Raw genomic sequence first — 22,593 nt, forward strand, 5'->3', positions numbered from 1 at the left:
GAGTTTTTAGTGGCTGAGTTTTTTCCCCCAGAAGTAAATCCTCAGACATGTCTGGATGGACTTGAATCACCAGCCTTTTGCTTAGCAACAAGCATGTTAATGGTTCACACTGCCGTAGGACTTCACATCCATAAAAGGCCCCAGTAATTTTCCTTTTTCCTTCTTGGAGTTCTGGGTTAACTTGTGTCATCACGGAAAATATATATATTTTCAGGACTCTAGTAAGACCATAAATAGAATTAACCAAGACAAAAAAAATCACACCATCTATGATAGAACTATGTTATTGTAGAAGCTTGCTTACTTTTAGTCCCAGCTGTTTGTCACAATCACACATACACACACTCACGTACACACACACACACACACACACACACACACACACACACCCTTTTGAATTTCACGACAATGAAGGAATTGCAGGATGTAATAGAACCAAGTTTGAGATTCAGCTCCCAGCAATATAACATGAGTGACTCCCATACCTGGTTTGAGGCTAGTTTCTTCATCTGTTCAAGGAAGGTCCCAATAACATCACATTCAAGGGCCATCTCATGATCACCTGAATTCCTTCAAGGTGCTTCCATGTACATTACTACCAAGATAAGGGTGTTTGTTTATTTGTTTGTTTAATTTTGTTGTTAACATTATGTTGTGCTTTAGGTGAAAGTTTGCATGGCAAGTTTGTCTTCCAATCAATAATTCATACATCAATTGTTCTGTGATTTTAGTTGTAATTCTCATAATGTGCTAGCACTCTCCCCATTTCCACCCTAGGTTCCCAATTCAATTCATCCAGTACCCTTTTCTCTCCTCCCTTCTCATTTCCACTATCGGGACCCACAATGTCCTTTGGGTCTCATTGAGTTGATCGGTAGGAGTGCTTTCTACATAGGTGTTGATCTTATAGGCCCATCTATTATTGACTGAGATGTGGCTCCTGGAAATGTGAGTTTCCATTACAAAGTTGTCTTCGGGAAATATTCTTGTAGGGAGGGGGTCCTCAAGTCTCCTTTAAACCAGTGAATCTGGTCTTTTTTTTAAATTTAAATATTGTTCTACCCATACCCATGATAATGGAAGCAAGGTTCACACTAGAAAAAAAGATAGAAACCATCTAACTGTCCATCAGTGGGTAAACAAACTTCTGGCCACACAGATTACAGAATTCTGTACCATAACAAAGAAGAATGTGGACCCCAAGAAACATCATACACCATGGCTAAATCTGGAAGACAGTATGCCAAGGGAAATGATTCACTCGCAAAAGAAGAAGCACTGTATGAGACCCCTATTCCAGAATTGAATTGAAGACTAGGTTTACACACATGGAGAGAGGCACTCTTTGATGCTCACTCTTTGATGGAGGTGGGGGGAAGGAAGGAGAATCACTAACTAGTGAACAGGAATCAATGGCGATGAAGTAGAAGGCATTACCCAAGGTGAAGGTGGTCAGCACAGTGCTCATGGGGCATTATTGGACCACAGCAGTTATGATCAAGTTGTACATTTTCATATCACCAACAGCTGCCCCTTCCTCCTCAGAGTTGCTCTCTCCCTGCTGGATCTTCGCAGACGACCAGCCCTCCGTCCTGAAAACACTCCCTCCCTGACTCGACTTCCATCACCTTCTTGGCCTAGCTAAATACCTTCTCACCCCTCAAGTCGCCTCAAGATTTATTTTTTGTTTGTTTGTTGGGTTTTTTTAATTAGTTTATTGGGGGATCATGCAACTCGTATCACAATCCATCCATCCATCCATCCATCCATCCATCCATTGTGTCAAGCACTTTTATACATTTGTGGCCATTCTCTTTCTCAAGACATTTGCTTTCTACTGGAGCCTTTGGTATCGCCTCTTCACCCCCGCCCCCATGAACCCTTGATAATTTATAAATTATTATTTTTTCATGTCTTACACTCTCTGATGTTTCCCTTCACCCACTCTTCTATTGTCTGTCCCCCAGGGAGGAGGCAATATATAGATCATTGTAATCGGCTCCCCCTTTCTACCCCACCTTCCCCTTCCTTCCTGGTATCATCATTCTCATTATTGGTCCTGAGGGTTTTATCTTTCCTGGATTCTCTGTGTCTCCAGTTCCCGTCTGTACCAGTGTACATTCTCTGGTCTAGCCGGATTAGTGAGGTAGATTTGGGGTCATGATAGTGGGGTTGGGGAGGAAGTATTAAAGAACTAGAGGAAAGTTGTATGTTCCATCATTGCTATGCTGCACCCTGACTGGCTCATCTCCTCCCCGAGACCCTTCTGCAAGGGGGTGTTCAGTTACCTACCGATGGGCTTTGAGTCTCCACTCCACAACTCAAGATTTCTTAACGTTGGCATTATTGATGCTAGATCCTTCCTGGCTGAGCTAGGGGTGGACCTGTTCTGTGCATTGCAGAAGATTGAGTGGCATCCTGGCCCCACCCACTAAATGCCAGTTGCTACCAGCTCTGAGTAGTGACAACTAAAAATGTTTTCAGACATGGTCAAATGCCCGCCAGTGAGGAAGAGGGCCCAAATTGCACCCAGTTGGGACCACTACTCTACCTTACAGGTTCAGCCCAAAGTGACTTTTCCTTCCTCTATATGGGTAGGAGTTGACATGAAGGTATTGAGACTTTGTGAGTATTTCAACAGACCACGTTCAGTTGGTGCACATCCCTGGGGGTACCATGCCCTAAATCACTCTGGGTGCCTGATGTGGGGTTTCATCTCTTTGTTTAACATCCTGTCAGAAGTCAGCTCTAATGTACAGAATGAGATGACCCAGTAGATGAAAAGAAAGCCAATAAACTCTACTCTTCTTTTTTGAGCTTTAGGGGTGATTTTTTAAAAATCATTTTATTGGGGGCTCATGCAACTTGTATCACAATCCATCCATCCATCATATGTGTAAAGCACATTTGTACATTCGTTGCCCTCATCATTCTCAAAACATTTGCTCTCCACTTAAGCCCCTGGCATCAGCTCCTCATACTTTTATGGCTGACAACAAAAATCAACATTTTAATTTATTTCACAACAGGTGGGTCAGCACTTTCAATGTTGCGCTTCTCCTGCATAATAAGGTCCAAGAAAGAGAGGCACCCAAAGTTACCCACACTGCACACCCTGCCTGAAATGCATCCCCAGGGAGGTCCAGGTCAAAGGGGCTTGTGATCCCTCTTATTCTGTGTGAAAAAGTGATTCTTACCAGGTTGCTGACCTATTTTCAGAGTCCTATGTAGGCTTCCTTCCCCCCTGCCATTTCTGTCTTTTAAGAAGAAATCCAGATGCAAAAATAAACCTTTCCCTTGGAAACTATCAGTATCGACATTCAGACCTAGTTCCTTCCAGTCATTTCTTCCCTCTGCCTTGACAGTCATGGGAATCAATCATATCATACAGTCCACTGTATTATTTGTTTCATTTAAGATATCACAAGCAGTCTCCCATGTCATCAAGGCTTTTTTCTTCACCTTTGCTGCTAAGAAAATATAGCTGAGGATGTTGCCCATATTTTGTTTGAAAATACACTGCATTTCAAACAAAAAAATTAGCCATTTCCTTACAGGCTTTTATAGAAATGAGATGATTAATGCTGCCCTCTTTGTTACACCTGTAATGTGCTTTATAGTGTGGGAGTTTAATACAATAATGTAATGAATTTGTTAACATTTTTAGCCCAAATAGCAAAACCAATAGTTAGAAAAGTTAATAAATTGTTTTCATTATTTAAAAAAAAAGACAATATTTTCTGAAGCATCCTTGAAATAAATGACTACAGAACATTACATGGAACCACCGGCTACTTGGAGCCTGCTGCCTGTTCTTAGAATTAATGTTTTCTTGGAACATAGTCACGCTCACTCAATTACATATTATCCGTCTACTTTCATGCTATGGTGGCAGAGGAAAGTTATTGAGACCAAGCCTGTTTGGACCACAGTGTCTAACACATTTACTGGCATGCCCTTTATGGCAAAAGTTTGCCAGCATCTAGTCCAGATGATCTCTAGAGCTTCTATCTGTAGGAATTTGTGTGATTAGTCTATTTCCCCCATCCCACTTCACATTTGTCCTGGGAACACTTCTTAAGAAATCAGTTTCATGCAAATCTTTCCATCAACCTTCTCATTAAAGGCCACTCAGTAAATAGAAATCAAATGTTTGGTTCTGTACACGGGGCTGCTCGGAGGTCAGGGGGTGGCCAGGGGTGGACTGAACATCAGCTAACAACGTTGACAACGGAGCGTGAACTGGATTGTCAGTTTAGGATTTTAACCTCCATTTTCGGAAAGTCTCTTATTTCTATGATTTGTTCGAACTTTATAAGAGCATCTAAAATATTGGAGCATGCTGCAAATCTATTGGGGTCACCTTAGCAACAGTGAGTTTGGAAAGAGGAGCAGAAGTTGTTTAGGGTCCTTCTTGTCTTAAAATTAGCTAACAGCAGGAGAATCTGATTATTCCAAATGATAATTACCTGTCATTTCCACCACAGGATATGAAGTGCCTGTGATCAGCACCTATAGACATGGAGTTTGCTAAGAATTAATTCACCAGGTTTGGGGGTGGTGCATGTTCTTTAAAAAAAAGAAAGAAAGAAATTGGAGTTAAAGCTGTACCTCCACCCTGATGGCATAGTGGACCACACTTTGGGCCTAATAGCAAGGTCAGCAGTTCAAAACCACCATTCTCTTACAGGAGAAAAAGTAGGATTTCTACTCCCAATGAGTTATAGTCTTGGAAACCCACAGTTCTACTCTGCCCTGTAGGGTATCCATGAGTCAGCATTGACTTGAGTGCAGTGAGTTTGATTTCATGTGCTATCAGAAACTAGCTGAAGGAATAGGCCATTACTTTGTTGATTCTTGAAATCCTTGGGTAGTGCAAGTGGTTAATGTGTTGGGTCACCAATAACTAAAAGGTTGGAGGTTCAATTCCACCCAGAAGAACATTTCAGGAAAAGTCTACTTCAGAAAATCAGTCAATGGAAACGCTATGATGGGCAGTTCTACTCTTGACACATGGGGTTTCAGAGTCAGTTCTGAATTGGGGTTTTTGTTGTTGACTCTCATTAAGTAGCCTTCTGGCTCACAGAGTTTGGAGAGTCAATCTTTTTATTATCAAAAAAGTAATTTTTGGTGTATGTTGATCAGACCCCATTACGGACTCAGAAGTAAACTAGAAAAATGCACTTGTTAGGGATTTGTACTTAGACCTTTACTTCAAGTTTGTTGACTTCAAATTATCTGTGAGATCATGTTGACATCACAGCTTTGGTTACCAACTTACCTGTCTCGGTTTCCAAGGTGACCATGTGTGTCATGAAATGAAAAGCCTGTTGCTGTCAGGTGATCAGAGCAACCCTTTCGGACAGAGCAGAAGTGAGCCATGGCATGGCCAAGGCTATAAGTGTTATGGATGCAGTGCATTGATGAGTGTGAAATGCTGGAAATTTGAGGTGTGTCAATGTGGAAACATCTCATCCCATTAGGAGTGTTGGTGTTTTATTACAGTCACTTCATTGGTGTTAACCTCATTGTGCCAGTGTAAATATTTTCTGCGTAAAATCATTAAGGGGGAAGAATGTTTCCCTTTCATTAAGAATTGGCATATCAAAAGCAAATGAATTCATGAACTGTAAGATTTCTTCATTAATCATTACTAAATGTGTCCTACCTTTGCAAAGATACTGATGAGGATGCCACCAGTAGGGCTTTTAAATGTCAAGTGGGCAGTTTCACAAGCGGATTGTTTTGGAAGGGCAGCCAGTCAGAGGGTTTTGGTTGCCCTTTGATTTTAGAGGACAGCTATTTCCTCAAAACAGCTTGCCTCAATCAGAGAATTGCAGCCAGGGGTGGTCAAACTATCCACCTACCCACAGCAGAGGGTGGGTGGGAGGTGAAGGCAAACTTCACAAATAGCAGGCTTCTTCTGGTACTCACTGCCATCAAGTCGATTCCGACTCATCATGATCCTAAAGGCCAGGGTAGAAGTGCCTGTGTGGGTTTCTCAGACTGTAACTTGACAGGAGTAGGAAGCCCTGTCTTCCTCCCTCGGAGTGGCTGGTGGTTTTGAACTGCTGACCTTGTAGTCAGCAGCCCAATGCGTAACTGCTAGGAACACATATGAGAGGACTTCAAGAACGTTTTGAAGCCCCCCCCTTGTACGTACACACACACACACACACACACACACACACTTTATTATGTTTTAAGTGCTATTGGGATGCTACCCACAAGGTTTGGAGCTCCGACCTCAGGAGAAAGATGAGGCTGTCTGCCCCGGTAACGATGTGCAGCGTAAGAAACTGTACAGGGTCGCCATGAGTCAGAAGGTCCTCAAACAGCGGGTTTGATCTTCTTCCTTGCTTCCCCACCCATACACACCCACAGCTGTGTGTTTGGTAAAATACGGACAACCTACAATTTACCATTTTGAAGTGTGCAATTCAGGAGGAAGTTTCCTCCAGCTTGATGTGCGACCACCACCAACTACTTGCAAGGTGGTTCCAATGCCCTGCCACATGCTAGGTCCAAGTACAACTGCCCCTTACGGTTTCCAAGGTTGTCAATCTTTACCGAAGCACACGGCCTCAGCTTCTCAGGCAGGTCAGCTAGTGAGTTGGAAGTGTTTGGTTAGCAGTCAAGTGCTTTAACCACTGTGTCACTAGGGCTGCCTTATGCAACCTTCACCACACTAATTCCAGAAAATGTTTCTCACCCGGAAAGATAAGCCCATCAAACCCATTAAGCACTCACTCCCACTCCCTCCTCCCCTCAGCCTCAGCTCTCAGTCTCTGTGGATTTACCCATTTGGGAACACAGTAAACTGCTAACCACAGGTCAAAACATTTAAAACAGAGAAAAAGAGGAGGATTTTACACCTGTAAAAAGTTAGTGTTGGAAATTCACCGGAGGCACTTCTCCCCTGTCCTGTTGGGTCAGCATGGACTCGATGGCAGTGAGTTTGGGGTTGGGGGTTTGGCTATTTCCTAGCACGCGCCTTTGGGAAAATAGCTTCTTTCGTGTGGTCTAATGTGGTCAAGGTTGTTCCTAGTTGGAGCAACTGTTGGACCATCACTCCTTTTAGGACTGGATGATCTTCCACTGTATGGCTTACCTATAGTTTATCCAGTCTGCCATAATTTTCATTGGCCCCAAGAGTACTTGTAGCTGACAGTGATGGGTGTGTTGTTTGTTTACTTTTTTTTAACATGACAACTAATGATGTGGGGGGAGGTGAGGGTGATGGGCTCTTGTACTTTGAGATTCATACAGTACACAGGAGGTGGAGCCTCAGAGTTGATTGGCTTGGTTTTTTAATTTGTTGCTAGAATTCTTTAAGTAGCAGCCTCAATATCTTCGGACTAGATGCTATGATAAACATTAGTCTGAACCATGTTCACCTCTTGATGTTTGACCAATTTGATGTACAGGGATGGCAATGCCATGATTCATGCTAAATGATTTCTTCTAGCTTGAACTCAAGAGAAAATAGAGCTTTAACAAAATAATAATGAAAGGGCGTATGGTACAAAGTTGCTCCCTAGTAGATAGATGTGCTGGAATTCTTCCGGTTTAGGCCTCATCATCATTATGACTCTGATGAAATTACTTTACTCAGATCTTACAACAGGAAGCTCCCTGGACCCCAGGACCCTTAGAATTGGGTTCTCCTCATGCACTTTCCATTCTGTGAAAGAACTGAGTCATTCCACCTTTTCTTTTTTTTTCTCTCAATAAAAGATAGAAGAGGCTATAAAAATAGAAGAGGCTCATAAAATACAAACTCAACGATGAGGCAGAATACGCAATCAGCTCTTAATTGTAAAGCAAGGTCTCCTCCCTACCCCCTGCCCAGTAAGGTCACAAGTTACTAACAAGAGGGTGAAACTCCAGCTGTGTGTCCAAGGAGCAAAGCAGAAAGAGAGATCGATTACGCTGGCCTGTTGGCATGCCCATATGCCCAGCGCTTGAAGCCTGGTGAGATTATCCATCATTTTAAAACTATAAGTGGCTCATCTCTATCTCCTTACAAGAGATCATTCACAATAAACTCATCAGTAGAGTTGGCCAGCACCTCCTCTTCTAATTATGCTCAAAGCTCAGAATTAAAAGTAGTTAATGGCCTTCCACAGCAATCATTATAAAAGAGCTTTGGCAATGTGCTCACAAAGAACGTGGGCTATGCCGTTTGTACTGTTTGTAGTTCCGGTCTGGTGACTAAAGCAAAGGTGGGCATGACAAGGTTTGACTGCATCCATAATTTGCATTTCACCCTGGAACTCGAGATGCACCCAACATTACCCTTTGCTCACTGGAAAACAACTGTTACAAGGTTTAAATTATGTTATAAGTAATTGGGGAAACTGTCTTCTCTCCCTTCCAGTCTCCCAAGTCAGCATTCATTAGTGCTGCCAAGAAAGCAAGATTGAAGTCCAACCCGGTCAAAGTGCGCTTCTCTGAGGAGGTCATCATCAATGGCCAAGTGTCGGTGAGTGCCTGCTTGTCTGCTTTCTGACTCACAGAGTCACAGGCCTCTGCACTCCAGCCAGTTAAGCCATAGCTCCCACTGGAGCAATCTATGCAGGACTGGTTGTCAACCCTGGGTTGTAAAAGGCTGGAGAGATCATTGGGTCTTGCCACCATCTCCTCTCCCAGATCCAGAATGCAGTTCCCATGTCAGACCCCTCGCTACTTTGCAGAGCAACTCATTCAATTGAGGGTCACTTGCATAACCTTCGACTGAGGCCAAATACGCCTTCTTGAAAATCCATCTGTTTCTGCTTGTTCTGCCAACTGAGCGTTCTTAAAGCGATGATCGTTTAAGTGGTTGCGGGGGAGGGTGTTAGGTTTCCTCTCAGTTTTTCCTTCTCCCCACTGAAACACACACACACACACACACACACACACACACACACACACACACACCCCTCTGAGTTTTCAACTAATCAAAAAGAAGTCAACATGATGAAATGATTTTATATGTGCAGCCGGAACTGATGAAATACCACCCAGCTCTCTAGCAAAAGGTCTTGATGGAAATCCTGATTGCTTGGGCACATAATTGATTTGCAAAATGAATAATGCAAACATGAATAGGATGCTTTCTTTTCAACGTTCGCTGAAACACGAGCAACAACAAACAGATAGAGCAAAGTGGTCTTGGTTTTAGATTGCTCTCACCTAGGACATGGGTAGTCTGCCTACTTTCACTGTTGTTTAAATAAACTCATGTGGATAAAAATCTCTTAGCCCTGGTTCGTACGTCTGGGTCTCAGAAAATGCTGGGCTTGGTCCTGGGTCTGAATTTGTAGATCTGGGCGTGCCCATGGCATTTGTTCCTGGGACTCCTAGAAACAAAAGAGCATAAACTAGAGGGCTTCAAACATGAGAAATAAATTCTCCCCTTGCCCTGGAGTCCAGAAGTCTGAATTCAGGGTGTTGGTAGGGTCCTGTTCTCTCCAAGACTCTAGGAGAGGATCCTCTCCTATCTCTTCCAGCTTCTGGTGGCTCCCAGCAATCCTTGGCTTATGGCAGTTCCACTCCAACCTCTACCTCCATCTTCATCTGGAGTTCTCCCTCAGTGTCTCTTCTCCTTTTTCATAAGGACAGCAGTCAGAGTGGATTAGGGCTCGCTCTACTCCAGTATGACCTCGTGTTAGCTGATTGCATCTACAAAGACTTTGTTTCCAAATAAAGTTGCATTCCAAAGTACCACACCATGTCTATTTAGGAGACATAGTCCAACTCATAGTTCACCCACTCATGGTCCAAGTGTACTAATCAAACATACTGTCCTGGGGGTAAATCGGCCAATCTCTCAAACCATCATGAGGTTTATGGGTCAGGGCCTGAGGCTATCACTGTGTTGCCCTGGGAATATTTCAGTCCCAGCCTATCATCTCCATCTTCCTCTCCCACACAATGCCCCTACATACCTCTCAGGGCCTCTTTCATATCAGGATCTGTTCTATTCCGCTCAGTGGATCCTCGTCACTCTGGTCAAAGTTATAAATGATTCACAAGACTGTCCAAGTTTATGGCTGGAAGGTTCCCAAGAGGAAGCTTGCCTCAAGCAATCAGTGTATTGCAGAAGCTCAACTGAAATATGCCTTGCCTGTTCTGCCTGGAGCTTCCTAGGATGACACTGGATATGCAGGCCCCGTGTGCATCTTCAAGATGCTAGCACCTGCCGTGGCAGTTTCAATTCACTGTTAAATATAGAGGGGCCTCATCAATGACAGACACATTTCTCTAGTTCTTTAAGGCTTCCTCCCCCAAATATCAGGACCCCAGGTCTACCTTACAAATCCGGCTAGACTAGAGCATGTGCACGGATCCAGATAAGAGCTGGAAGCACAGGGAATCCAGGACAAATCAATCCCTCAGGACCCATAATGAGAGTAGCAATACCAGTAGGTTAGGGGGAAGGTTGGGGGAGAAGGGTGAGAAAGGAGGAACCAAGCTCAGTCATCTACATATAACACCCTCCCTCAGGGACGAACAAATGTGGGTGAAGAGAGACCGTGGACAGGGTAAAATATGAAAATAAAAATAATTTATAAATTATCAAGGGACCCCGAGAGTGGGAGGGAGGGGGAAAATGAAGAGCTAATATCAAGGGCTCAAGTAGAAAGAAAATGTTTAGAAAATGATTATGGTAACATATATAGAAATATGATTGATACAATGGATGCATGGATTGTTATAAGAGCTGTAAGAGCTCACCAAAAATGATTTATTAAAATTTAAAAAAAAACAGATAGTGGGGCCTCTTGAGGGTGGCATAATGTTTTAAGTGCTCCACTGTTTACCAAAAGTTTGGCAGTTCAAATTCACCAGCTACTCAGGGGGAGAAAGATAAGACCGTGTTTCCCTGAAGATTACATCTTTGGAAAGCCCACAGGGACATTTGGTTCTGTCATGCATGGTCGCTATGAGTTGGAATCAACTGCAGGGCCACAGATGTCATTTGAGGGAACTGGTTAAAGGTTGTCCCTGGGGGTCCTTCATCTCCCACCACCCCCAAGACCTCCCCACAGGCCTGTGTCTGGCAACAGCTTCACTCCTCAGCCTTTGAGGGCCTCTTCATTCTCAGTCTCCAAAATCATTGCGGGCCAATTCTTCTGAACTTGGACCCAAGCATATTCAGTGAATTCCAAAGTATACAATCAGGAAATTCACATGAGTGGGAAGGAAAGAGGGGAAAATCAAAGGAAGAAACAGGGAAAGAAAGGAGCCTAGTATGGCGAAACGTGGAACTGAAATTCCCAGCATGACTTGGAAGATACTGGCCAATCTTTGGCATTCTTGTAACTGCAACCACCTCCATCTATAAAACAGGCGAAGAGTTTCCTGCTTGCCGAGTTTCCCTCGACTCCTGTGATTCTGTAGCCAACTACATATGAATATTTTAGCTCACTGCATGGACCCATGGGCCTCGTTGATATGTGCCCTTGTTCTCGGCTCTGTCAACTCTATCATTGACCCAGATGCCCTTCGGGTGACTCTGATTCATGGTAACCCCATGCATCTGATAGAACTATGATTCATATGCTTTTCAATGACTTGTTTTCAGAAGTAGACTGCCAGAACTCTCTTCCACGGTGCCTCTATGTGGACTTGACCCTCCCAACATTTGCTTAGCAGCAAAGCATTTGTACCACCCTGAGACTCCAATCCCTCACTAGTCCGAATTAAAAGAGAAAATTCACAGGAGTGTGTTTTCATTGCATACTTTTGACCATGTCTCAAGTTGACATCTCTTTGAGCCTCTGTGTGAGTGGTGGGTATGTGTGTGCGATTTCTCGATTGTGAGCTGTTACTGGTAAAATGTTTACTCTATTGCAAAACACCAACCTGCCCCTTATACTTCCCCTTCGAGCTCAAAGAACATTTCTAAATAAGGTAAAAACCTTTTCACACAATAACTTGACATTTGAGGCAGGTTCAGATGCTGTTGGTCATCAAATGTCATTGCTGCCAGGCCCTGCTCTCCTCAAGAAACCAGCTCTGCTACTATCGGGGCTGGGAGCTCCAAAGAGTGGGGCTTAATCACAAAGGCATTATTTCCATAATCAGCTTTTCCAATGGAGAATCTTCAGAATCTTCAACCTCCACCACCAATTAGTCTGATTCATTTTCATAGTTGCCAAGCCAACCAGGGAAGCATCATCATTTGGCCAGTGTGATTCTTTTTAATGCCCTGATTAGAATAACTGTAGGCATGGGCTGTCACATCCAAATTCACTGCCATCACCATGGAGTCTATTCCAACTCATAGTGATTCTGTAGGACAGGGAAGAGCTCCTGGAAGCTTCCAGGGTGGTAAATCCTTATGGGACCAGAAAGGCTCCTTGTTCTCCTGCACAGTGCCTGGTGCGTTCGAACCACTGACTTGGCAGGTAGCAGCTGAACTCATAACCCACCAGGGCTCCTTGCTGGCAGGGCAGAGAGCAGAATTCCCATTTGCCTGACTCACACCTCCCCTTTTCTTTTGTTGAACAGGAAACTGTTAAGGACAATTCGCTTCTTTTTATGCCAAATGTTTTGAAAGTCTACTTGGAAAATGGGCAAACCAAATCATTCCGTTTTGACTGCAGCACCTCCATAAAGGTAAGCTGAAGCTGCTAAGCACTGTAGCCTGAGGGGCCACAGATAATCTGGTGGGGGGACCTTTCTTCCAGAACCATCTGGTTTTTCCCCAAGATATTGCTGAATGCTTCCATGTAAGGTAGAGCGGGAACCCTTTGAAACAATCCCAAACAAATAAAAAATGCTTACACTTAGAAGGCTTTGCTCCATTATATTTTAACTCCATTTTTCCATGACCACCCTGGCTCCTACCTATCCAGGGAAACCCGTGAGAACTGGAACTCACAGGGACTGCCTCATTTTGCCCGGCCTCCCCAGTTGTCCACCTTGGACCGAATGGCGTCTGACCATGGTGGTTCGGCTCCCTCTTCGTGGGAAATATAACAGGTTTCTGCCTTACATGGGTTCTAGCTTTTGAGGGTTTTACTGTAATAGGCTATCAGTGAAGGAACACTAGAGCCAGTCATATCAATGCGCCTGCAAATTAATTAAAGTAATGTGAATGTCACCAAGAAGGCTTGGCGCTGTGCCCAAAGCCAGCACGATAGCTCAGCAAAGGAAGATGAAGACATTAGCTGTTAATTGAATAGCTGCGACGTGGGTGGCCAGCGAAAAACAAGGGCAGGGCAACAATAACATAAAGACCACACTTACTCTGCATAGCTGTCGCCAGTGTCACACAGACAATGAAGCAAAGGGCCCGAATGGAGCCTGCTTCTTATTAGGTGGTGGGAAGGAAGAGCCACAAAGCTGTCCTGTTCATTGGAGCCATGGGTGCGCTTGACAGAATGAGTAGCAGGCCAAAGCAGATGGGCTTCTTTTCCCATGCTTGCTCCCTGGGCAAGAAGAGTGTATATTCTCTTTTTTCTTAGGAAAAAAGTGTGTTCCGAAATGAATTGTTCCCCAATGCTCCATCAGCCTAAAACAGAGTTTCTGCAAAGGGCACAGTAAAAAAAGATTTTATGGAAGGAACCAAAGAAGGGGGAGAGAGTACCTTGTGATGATCTCTAGAATGAACCATCAAGAGTCCAGTGGGCCTCATAGGAAAAATGGCCATGAGTAATCAACCCTCAGGTGTTCGCTTTTTTAAAAATTCATTGGCATAGGCCTTCTGTGTAAACATTTCTACAAAGGCCCTTTCGCTGTGTGTACTTAGAGTTGCAGTCCCCACAAACAGCTTGTCCTGAATTGCTTTGAGTTTGTAGTGATTTAGCAGGTAATAGAGCAGACAAATGTAAGAAGATTGATGACGGATCATTTCAATCATCCTTAATTCATCCGAGATGAAATATTAACTTCCCTCCTACAAGACTACTAATTTTAAATGGTGATGACTGAAACAAATCCTTTTCCTTTTTTTTTTTTTTTTTTTTACTTTTTCTACTCAATATCAATTTACAGTGAGGTGTTAAACCAATTACCAATCAACTAACTCAGGGAACAGCAAAAAAGAAGGAAAGTGTTTTCTATTGAAGAACAGCTGGTAAATAGATTAGGCTTTCCGGGCCAAATGGTCTCTATTGGAACTCCACCTACTCCTCACAGGGGTGATCTGGTTAGGTTCCATAGATCAGGTTCTTATACAAAATTCAGCATTGTGTGAAAACGGAGGATGACCACATTAGATCACACAATGGAAGATACACTATTGCATAACTGCCAAACCACTGGGAAGTGTGGCCCAGCTCAGCGGACACATGACCGTAACCTTCCCAGCCAGTGTTATTCTTGCCTAGCTCCTCAACCGTCATTACTGCCAGACAGATAAAATTAATACACAAGAGTGGGATAGCTTTTTTCACTACTATCGCAAATGCAAACTGTTAAATAATGAGATAGTTGATCAGGGAGGACTAGGTGTACTCTGCTGTTTGGTCATGAAAACAGTCCCAGACGATATGTCAGTGAGTGGTACGAGCAGATTTGGCATGAGGGTCATAGTTTGCTGGTCCCTGAACCAACCCATAGAACTACACCATCCCAACTCCCTGTGACTACAGCCTTGGGGTGTGTTACTTGCTGGCCAGGAAAGCACCTTGCTATGAGACTTTCAACCTGACCTGAACATCTAGCTTAAGTCTGTACCTTTGCTCTTTTTGAATCATTTATTTTTGTCATTAATGTTGTTGAAACTGTGCATAGCAAAATAGTCGCCAATCCAACTATTTCTACACACACAATTCCATGATATTGATGACATCCTTCAAGTTGCACACCCATTCACCCATCCACCCCCTTTCTTCCCTAATTGCTCCGCTACCCTGACCCTGGGCTCATTGTCCTCTAAGCTTCTTATCTAATCTTCCCCATTGTTCTTGTAAAGGTAATATTCTGGGGTTTCAAAAAGTTGATGGGAAAATTACATTGGCTTTTAATTCTATTTTTCCATGAACATTTCGAAGTATCCCATTCCTTCTGGATCGTTCTTGGCAGACATTCGTTACTAATGAAGCTAACACCTATTGCTTGGTCTTAAAAAGACTTCAGGGGATCATTTGGATTTTTTCCTCCAGGAAGTCTAGAGTCCATGACAATTTGCAATTCCGTTGAGTGTATTTTCTAACAGAAAGGATTCTACGCAGAAACGAGTGCCCTGCGACTGGTGCCCCGCCCTCTTTATGACAGGAACCCAGTCTGGGCTCCCTGAGGATTACAGACAGCAAAGACATGACAGGGAGCGATGCAAAGAGTTTGGACAAATAAAAGTGAGCTGATCTGCTTCTCTAACAGCCAATTTTCACAATAGACACGAGAGGGTTGGTGTGAAATAAAAACAGTATCATTGTGAGAGATGTGACACTGTTTAATAAAAATTGTCCAAATTCTTCTTACTACGGAATCAAAACTGGGGGATCCCATTGCTATTGGTTTTCTGGTACTCTCCGAGGTGACTTAGGAAAATGGTTTATAAAATATGTATCGTCCCACAGAGGACCGCTTCTCTTCTCTCTGCCCTGGGCCTTGAGCAAGAACTGTGACACAAAGAATCTTTTTTTAAAAACTTTTTTTATCAAACAATCAAAGCATGTATGCAGAATGTTGTTGGAGTGCTTAATGGGGCCTGAAGAAATTGGAAGAGATCCACTGAGCAGAATCAGAATAACCAGCAAACGAGAAATTTCTGGCAGGATTTCTCTCTGTGGACATTTGGGGCCAGGTGATTTCTTGGACATGGGGGTTTTGTCCTGTGCACTGTGATGGGGTTTAGCAGCATCCCTGGTCTCCAACCGCTTATGGCCAGTAGCATGCTGTCCCCGATTGTGACAAAAATATCATCAAAATGACCAAATAGAATTGCGTGTCCAAAGTGCCCACGTTGAAAACCATTGTTCTCATGTTTCTTAGCAGCAGAGGATACACGACCTTGAGAAGATCAGCTACTAATAACCAAGTACATGTAAAAGAAAAGATTGAGGAGATTTGTTTGGCATTGCAGGAAATGTGTCTGCTGTCTGTGTAACACCTCTCTGATCAAAAATGTTCCATTTCTGCCAAAGACTGCAGATTCATTGCTCTGTCGACAGAGACATAGGATAAAAGCCAAAGTGCATTGTTAGGGGGTGCTCGAACTTGGTACCAAAAGAGGGTAGCCACAAATACCTTCTCTGTATGAACTCATGGAATCCTTACCATTCCAACACGGAGATGCTTACCGGACTCGGTGTGCAGAAGGGAGAACTAGCAGAGAAGTTAGCTGACCTGCATCAACCACACTGCCCATCAGCAATAGAGCATGGATTAGAAACCAAGAATTGTCTTTCCAAGCCCCATGTCCTTAGCCACTGCTGAACTTCTCTATCTAAGGGCAGGCCAGAGGTCAGCAAAGGTCTTCTATGGGGGACCAGATAGTAAATATTTTAGAACTTAAGGGTTATATGGTCTCCCTTACCAACGACTGACTCACTCTGCTATCATATCACAAAAGCAGCCATCGACAGTCCATAAACTTCCATCATAGTTAATTTACAAAAGTAAGTGATAGACTGTGTTCAGCCAAGGGACTATAGTTTATCAACCCATGAGGACACCACTTTCAGAACTGGTTTGCGCACCAACCCACTTTGAAGAAAGGCGAATAAAACTAACTACACAACCGATTGGTAATCTTTCTAATTTAGTACTTCCTATGATAGGTAGCCTCCTCCTCCAGCTGTTTACCTTATTGTCTCCAGTTCTTGAAATTCGTACACATTTTGGGTGGTGAAGAGTACTAGAGAAGAATTTGGGTGGGGAGGGAAGCCAGGAGAAGAGGCTAAAAAAGAAGGTCCCATTTCTGAATCTTTAGGGAATCTTCAGAATCCCCCAAAGATATAAGATGTAAAGATGGGAACCCTTCATGTCCTCCACTTATAAGTCAAGGGAGACTTAACCAGAGGACCATCTTGACTTTAATCACATCTTATCAATGTTTCTCCTATAAGGATGTCATCTTAACCCTTCAAGAGAAGCTCTCCATCAAAGGCATTGAACACTTCTCCCTCATGCTGGAGCAGAGGACTGAAGGGACCGGGACCAAGCTGCTTTTGCTTCATGAACAGGAGACTCTAACTCAGGTCTGTGAAACTATACACTGCTGCTGCTGCTGCTGCTGCTGCTGGAACGAACACAGCCCCAGCCCCAGCCCCACCCCAGAATCCGCCCCTCCTCTTAGTCCTTTACCTGAATTAGCTGCATCCCTGTATCCCTGCCAAAGAAAACACCAGAATCCAAAAAGGATTTTACACCCCAAGGTGATGTTTCCTGTTTTTTCCCTCTTCCATAGACTGGCAGTTGATCTCACAAACACATTTGTCATTCAAGAATTTGGCAGCTACTCATTGGGAATATGATTCTGGAGAATTCTCTTGCATGTTCTTACAATGACTTGCTTGCCTGCTTTGAAAAATTGAGCTCTAGAAACCTTTACAAAGAACCGGGTCTGAGATGATTTTACTTATGCTGAAATCATCTAGCGGTTTTTATCTTCTGGGTACATACTGAGACTATTTTGGGAAGCCTGAAATCCCTAGCCCAGTCCTGCCCACTGGAAATATGTGATACACCAATGTGTCCCAGTTCCTGGTCACCACGATGTCACCCCCATCTGTTTCCTGGGGAGACAAACAGACTGCTTGGTTGCTGAATTCAGCATAGCCCCATCCCCTGTCTCCTTAGGTTTAGGGTTTTTTGTTTTTGGGGTTTTTTTGGGGGGGGGTGTTAAATCTATGGTGGGATTTCAACAAATTCTTCACAGGTAGGAGAGCTTAAGAAGGAGCCCAGGGGACATAGTGATTATGTACTGGGCTGCTCACAGCAAGGTCTCTGGTTTGAAAGCTGCTCTGTGGGGAAGCATGAGGCTTTCGACTCCGGTAAAGTCTTGGGATACCCACGGAGACAGTTCCGCTCTGTTCATAGAGAGTCTCCATGAGTCCGAATGGACTCAATGGCAGTGGATGAGGAGAGTTCAGGGTTGAAAGAACTTTAAAATAAAATTTTATTGTGAATTGGATGAAGGCTTACAGAGAAGTTCCATTTTATTTTCAACAATTCATACATTTTGGTTTTGTGTCATGTACTGTAGTCCCCACAGTGAGGCATAACTTATCCCACATCCTCCCCATGTTTCACATTTCCACTCCTCATTTCCTAACCCATCTTAACTTGTCATTGGAGAAATGCTACCTTTTGATCCCAAATGGTTGACTTTTCTAAGGTGTGTGTACCTCCCTAGTATTATTGTTCCCCATGACACTGTTAGCTAAATGTTGAACCACAGAGTTTGGTGGTTCAAACCCACCAGCTACTCCCAGGGAAAAAAATGCTATGGTTCCAGGAGAGAATTTACAGCCTTGAAAATCCTATACAGGGCCACGAGGAATCAGAATTGGCTCACTGGCAATGGGTTTGGTATAGACCTGTCTATTGGCTGACTGAAAAATTGAGCAAAGGAGTGAGTTCATTTCCAGGCATGAAGGGTGACTAAGGCCCATAGCCTAGGGGCTCCACCAGTCTCAACAGTTAACTTGGTTTAGCTTATGATTTTAAGTTTGTTTCTATGTTTTTCTCCTATACTATCCAAGACCTCCTAATGGGATCTCTTTCAAAGTCATGGGGTAGCCAGTGGAACTGAATGTTTGCGTGGTCGATTAGTTCATTAGCCTAATTGTTTCCATGTCTTCAATATGCTCCACCCTTCTTTCCTCCAGATAGGGCAGAGACAAATAGTTGTACCTTAGAGAGCAGCTCTCCAACTTTTAACACTTCACTCAATCAAAGGATGAAAGAACTCTAAGGAGAGGGCATGAGGAGACACTAGAAGGGGAGGCTGGGAGGTAAGACACCACCATACACAAGAAGTGGCAGAAAATGTCATCATACCTAAGTGCTTCTTGGTTGTCTATAATTAAAAGTTGGTTTGCTGTCCATCAGGTATCCTGACACTCTTTATTCAACTCAATTCAGCCTAATGAGTTAAAAAGTTGGCATGTGTGTTGATTTATATCCCTCTAAATTGGACCCGTTATTTATACCAGGTATAAACCCACCTCTCTCTATATATATTCAGTGATCTGGGATAGCGCAAATGGTAAAACATGTGGCTACTAACCCAAAGGTTGGTGGTTTGAAACCACACAGAGGTGCCACAAGACAAAGGCCTGGTGATCTGCTTCTAATGTGTCATAGCCATTGGAAACTCTGAGACACAAGGGGTTGCCATGAGTTGAGATCAACTTGATGGCAAGCAGTTTGATTTTTTTTTTTGCTTATACAGATGGTAAGTCCCTTCCCATGACTGCTTATTATCAACATATGCCAAAATACTCTTAAAAATAGATGACTTATTTTACACTTCATGAAAAAAAAATCAAAAACCAATATGGTGACCCTAGAGAAAAAGTAGAACTGGCCCACAGCATTTCCAAGCCAGTAATCTTCATGGAGACAGATGGCCCTTTATCCTGAAAAGGCACTGGTGAGACCAATCTTTCTATTACCTTCACCCCTGCACCACCAGGGCTCTTTCATGCCTCATCACCACATAAACCCAAACCAAAGCCACTGCCATTAAGTCCATTCTGACTCATAGCAACCTTCTAGAGCCTTTTGTAAGAACTCTGGTGGCAGAGTGGTTATGAGTTGCGCTGCTAACTGCAAGGGCAGCAGTTCAAAACCAGCCAGTCCTTGGAAGAAAGATGAGGCTTTCTACTCCCTTAGAGATACAGTCTCAGAAACCCTGAATGGCAGTTCTACCCTGCTCTGCAGGGTTGTTGTGCCTTGGCATCTATTCGTTGGCAGTGAGTGATGCAGAATCCTTCGGGTAAAAGTATCTAGGTCTAAGTTCCCCTTAAGGGGGACCTTGAGACAAGAATTCAACTGCAAATGGTTCATTTGGGAGGAGATCTTGGGAAACACCAGCGGAGGTGTTGGGAAGAAAAGTGGGAATTGTTGGAAGCCAATACGAGAGTGGTGGTCAAAGCAGTTTCCACTGTAGGCAGCTGGAGTTCAGTCCGAATCGGGAATGTTGGGAGGCAATGTGAATCATCCCTCAGAGCTCTCCTGATGGAGGCAGGAGGAAGTTGAAGGCATTCATCCACCAACAGGCTGTCCCTGCTGAACTGTGGGTTGCTCCCAAAGGGCAACTGTTAGTCACCCTTGAGTTGGCTCTGATTTGTCGTGAGCCCATGGACCACAGAAGGGAATGTTGCCCTGTCCTGAACCATCTTCAAGATGGTCAGTATTTGTGTCTATTGTTGTGGTTATTGCCATGCCTTCCAACCTAAGGAGCTCGTGTTCTAGCACTATACTCGGTGGAGAGCCATAATGTTGTCATTCGCTCATTTTCAACCCTTTTCCTTAGTCTGTCTTCATCTAGAAGCTCTGCTGAAACCTGCCCATCATGGTTGACCCTGCTGGTATTTGAAATAGTAGTGCCATAGCTTCCAGCATCGCATGCCTGCTACTATAGTGCAGCACTCTTGACAGATGGGTGGCCGAGGACATTTATTCCTCGACGGTTAAGATGTGTGTTGTGCTGGCAGACACTGACAGGTGTGTGCAGTAAATAACCTTCCACTTAGAGCTATAAACACCAAGGGTACATGGGTAGACCACTGAGAGCCAGTCACTGTGAATCTAAGGAAACCTCAGCCTACATTTAATGCGATAGAACTGCACACATTTGGCTTGTTTCCAGCTATACGTTCCCTCTGAACTTCCATCAGCCACATAGCTTTTATGAAAAAGTTTCATATTAAAAATTTTAATTCTTTTAAAATTTCTTCTGTACCTGGTAACCATAACTCCTCCCCCAGCTTTATTTCCCGTTTTTCAATCTCATTACAAATGTGAGAGGGAAACAATAAGTCTGTTACAGTGATGCGCCAGTTATCTTTCCAAAAAATTGGGACAAAACTTAATCAAACTAAACTCCCTGCCTTCGAGTCAATTCTGACTCACGGTGACCCCACAGAGCAGGGTAGAATTTCACCTGTGGGGTTTTTGAGAATAACTGTTTATAGGAGTAGAAAACCTCATCTTTCTCCCTAGGAGCAGCTGGTGTTTTCAAACTATTGAGCTCACGGTTATCAGTTCAACTTATAACCACTATTCCACTAACGTTTCTAAATCAAATCCCTAGACCTCAAGCATTATTTCTAGAAGAGAAATATGATCCCAATGTCCAGAAACAAGTCAGATGTGTGCCTTTGAAATCACTGCATGTAAAAATGCCATCAAGAGGAAATCCTTAGGTATGATGAAAATGGCAGTAGGCATAAGAAGCTACCTTTTTTTTTTTTTTACCAATAACAAAAGTCTTTTTAAAGTGTTCAATGGTGATTAAAATCCCCAAAGGAACATTCCTGCAACTCTACCTGAATTGTCGGTGGCTGCATCCTAAGCTTCGGTCTAGAGAGTACTAGCTTTTGTTTAATTAAACATACCACTTAATAGTTAACGTTTCCAAGAAATTATTTGGTGATGGTGGTTTGTTGTTCATCTGCTTGTCTGGTTTTAGAGACTTTTAAATATATAATATGCTATTTTTTCTTCTGAATTTTATTGATTTTGTTGCTGGGGAGCCAAGTGTACAGCAATTAATTCACCAGTTTCTTCGTGTACAATTCAGTGACATGGATGGACCTGCTTCAAGAGAGGCATCCATCATTCCCTTCCTTTCCCGTGTTGTCCCTCCTTGTTACTATCAGCCCACTGCCCCCTAAGGTTTCCATCGAACCTTTCCAATTGCTATGGCCTATTTGATTCCAGACAGATCATTACTTATTTAATTAAAAACTATGTCTCTTACGCAGCCAATGAGGTTCCTGATCGTTAGATGCCGTTAGTTACATCTTCTACCAAAGAAAGGCCCAATAACTAGCTTCCATGTCACGGTCCAGAAAACTCTGTGGAGAAGTTCTACTCTGAAATACTTGTGTCTCCAGGAACAGAATCAGCTGCAGGGCAATGGGTTGGGGCGGGGTGGTGGGGTGGGGGCGACTCCCTTAAACCAGTGCCTGTTGAAGATGCCTTTGGGTAACCTTTATGGTGAAGCTCCTGTGCCGGACTCCCCTGAAGGCTCAGGCCAGTATTATCCTCCCCTAACGTCACCTCCTAGCCTGGTTGCAGCTCCTTCCCAGACCTGTCTCCCTCTCCCTCCCTGGCCTCCCCTATGAGCAGGAAATTCTTGCACAAAAACCCTTGTCTCAAGGTTTGCAGCAGGGATGCTAGGCCAAGTCTCGAGGTATGGGCAGCTTTCAGCGACTGAGTATCTCAAAGCACGTCCAGTGTCCCTTCTCCTTTGCTTCTGTGTCCCGCTGCCATTCCCCAGTTGGGACTGAAGGCTTCTTGTGTGATTGTTCTCATCCTCCAGGTGACACAGAGGCCCAGCTCGCACAAGATGAGGTGTCTTTTTCGAATTAGCTTTGTCCCGAAGGATCCGATTGACCTTTTAAGGAGAGACCCAGTGGCTTTCGAGTATCTCTATGTTCAGGTATGTGAATGTGCGGGCGTGCCGGACATTAGTGT

At 43.7% G+C, this 22,593-nt stretch overlaps 1 protein-coding gene across 1 annotated transcript in view; it reads left to right on the top strand.

Moving 5' to 3' along the window:
- FRMPD4 (FERM and PDZ domain containing 4) overlaps positions 1–22,593 on the top strand; it is a 319,295-nt gene that overhangs the window by 267,471 nt on the left and 29,231 nt on the right. The window contains exons 6-9 of the mRNA XM_075539161.1: positions 8,381–8,485; positions 12,502–12,609; positions 17,010–17,141; positions 22,439–22,558. Coding sequence (XP_075395276.1) covers positions 8,381–8,485; positions 12,502–12,609; positions 17,010–17,141; positions 22,439–22,558 — 465 coding nt within the window. The remainder of the gene's footprint in view (positions 1–8,380; positions 8,486–12,501; positions 12,610–17,009; positions 17,142–22,438; positions 22,559–22,593) is intronic.

Source organism: Tenrec ecaudatus, chromosome X (genome assembly GCF_050624435.1).
Source record: "Tenrec ecaudatus isolate mTenEca1 chromosome X, mTenEca1.hap1, whole genome shotgun sequence".
In the NCBI taxonomy this organism is placed as follows: Eukaryota; Metazoa; Chordata; class Mammalia; order Afrosoricida; family Tenrecidae; genus Tenrec; species Tenrec ecaudatus.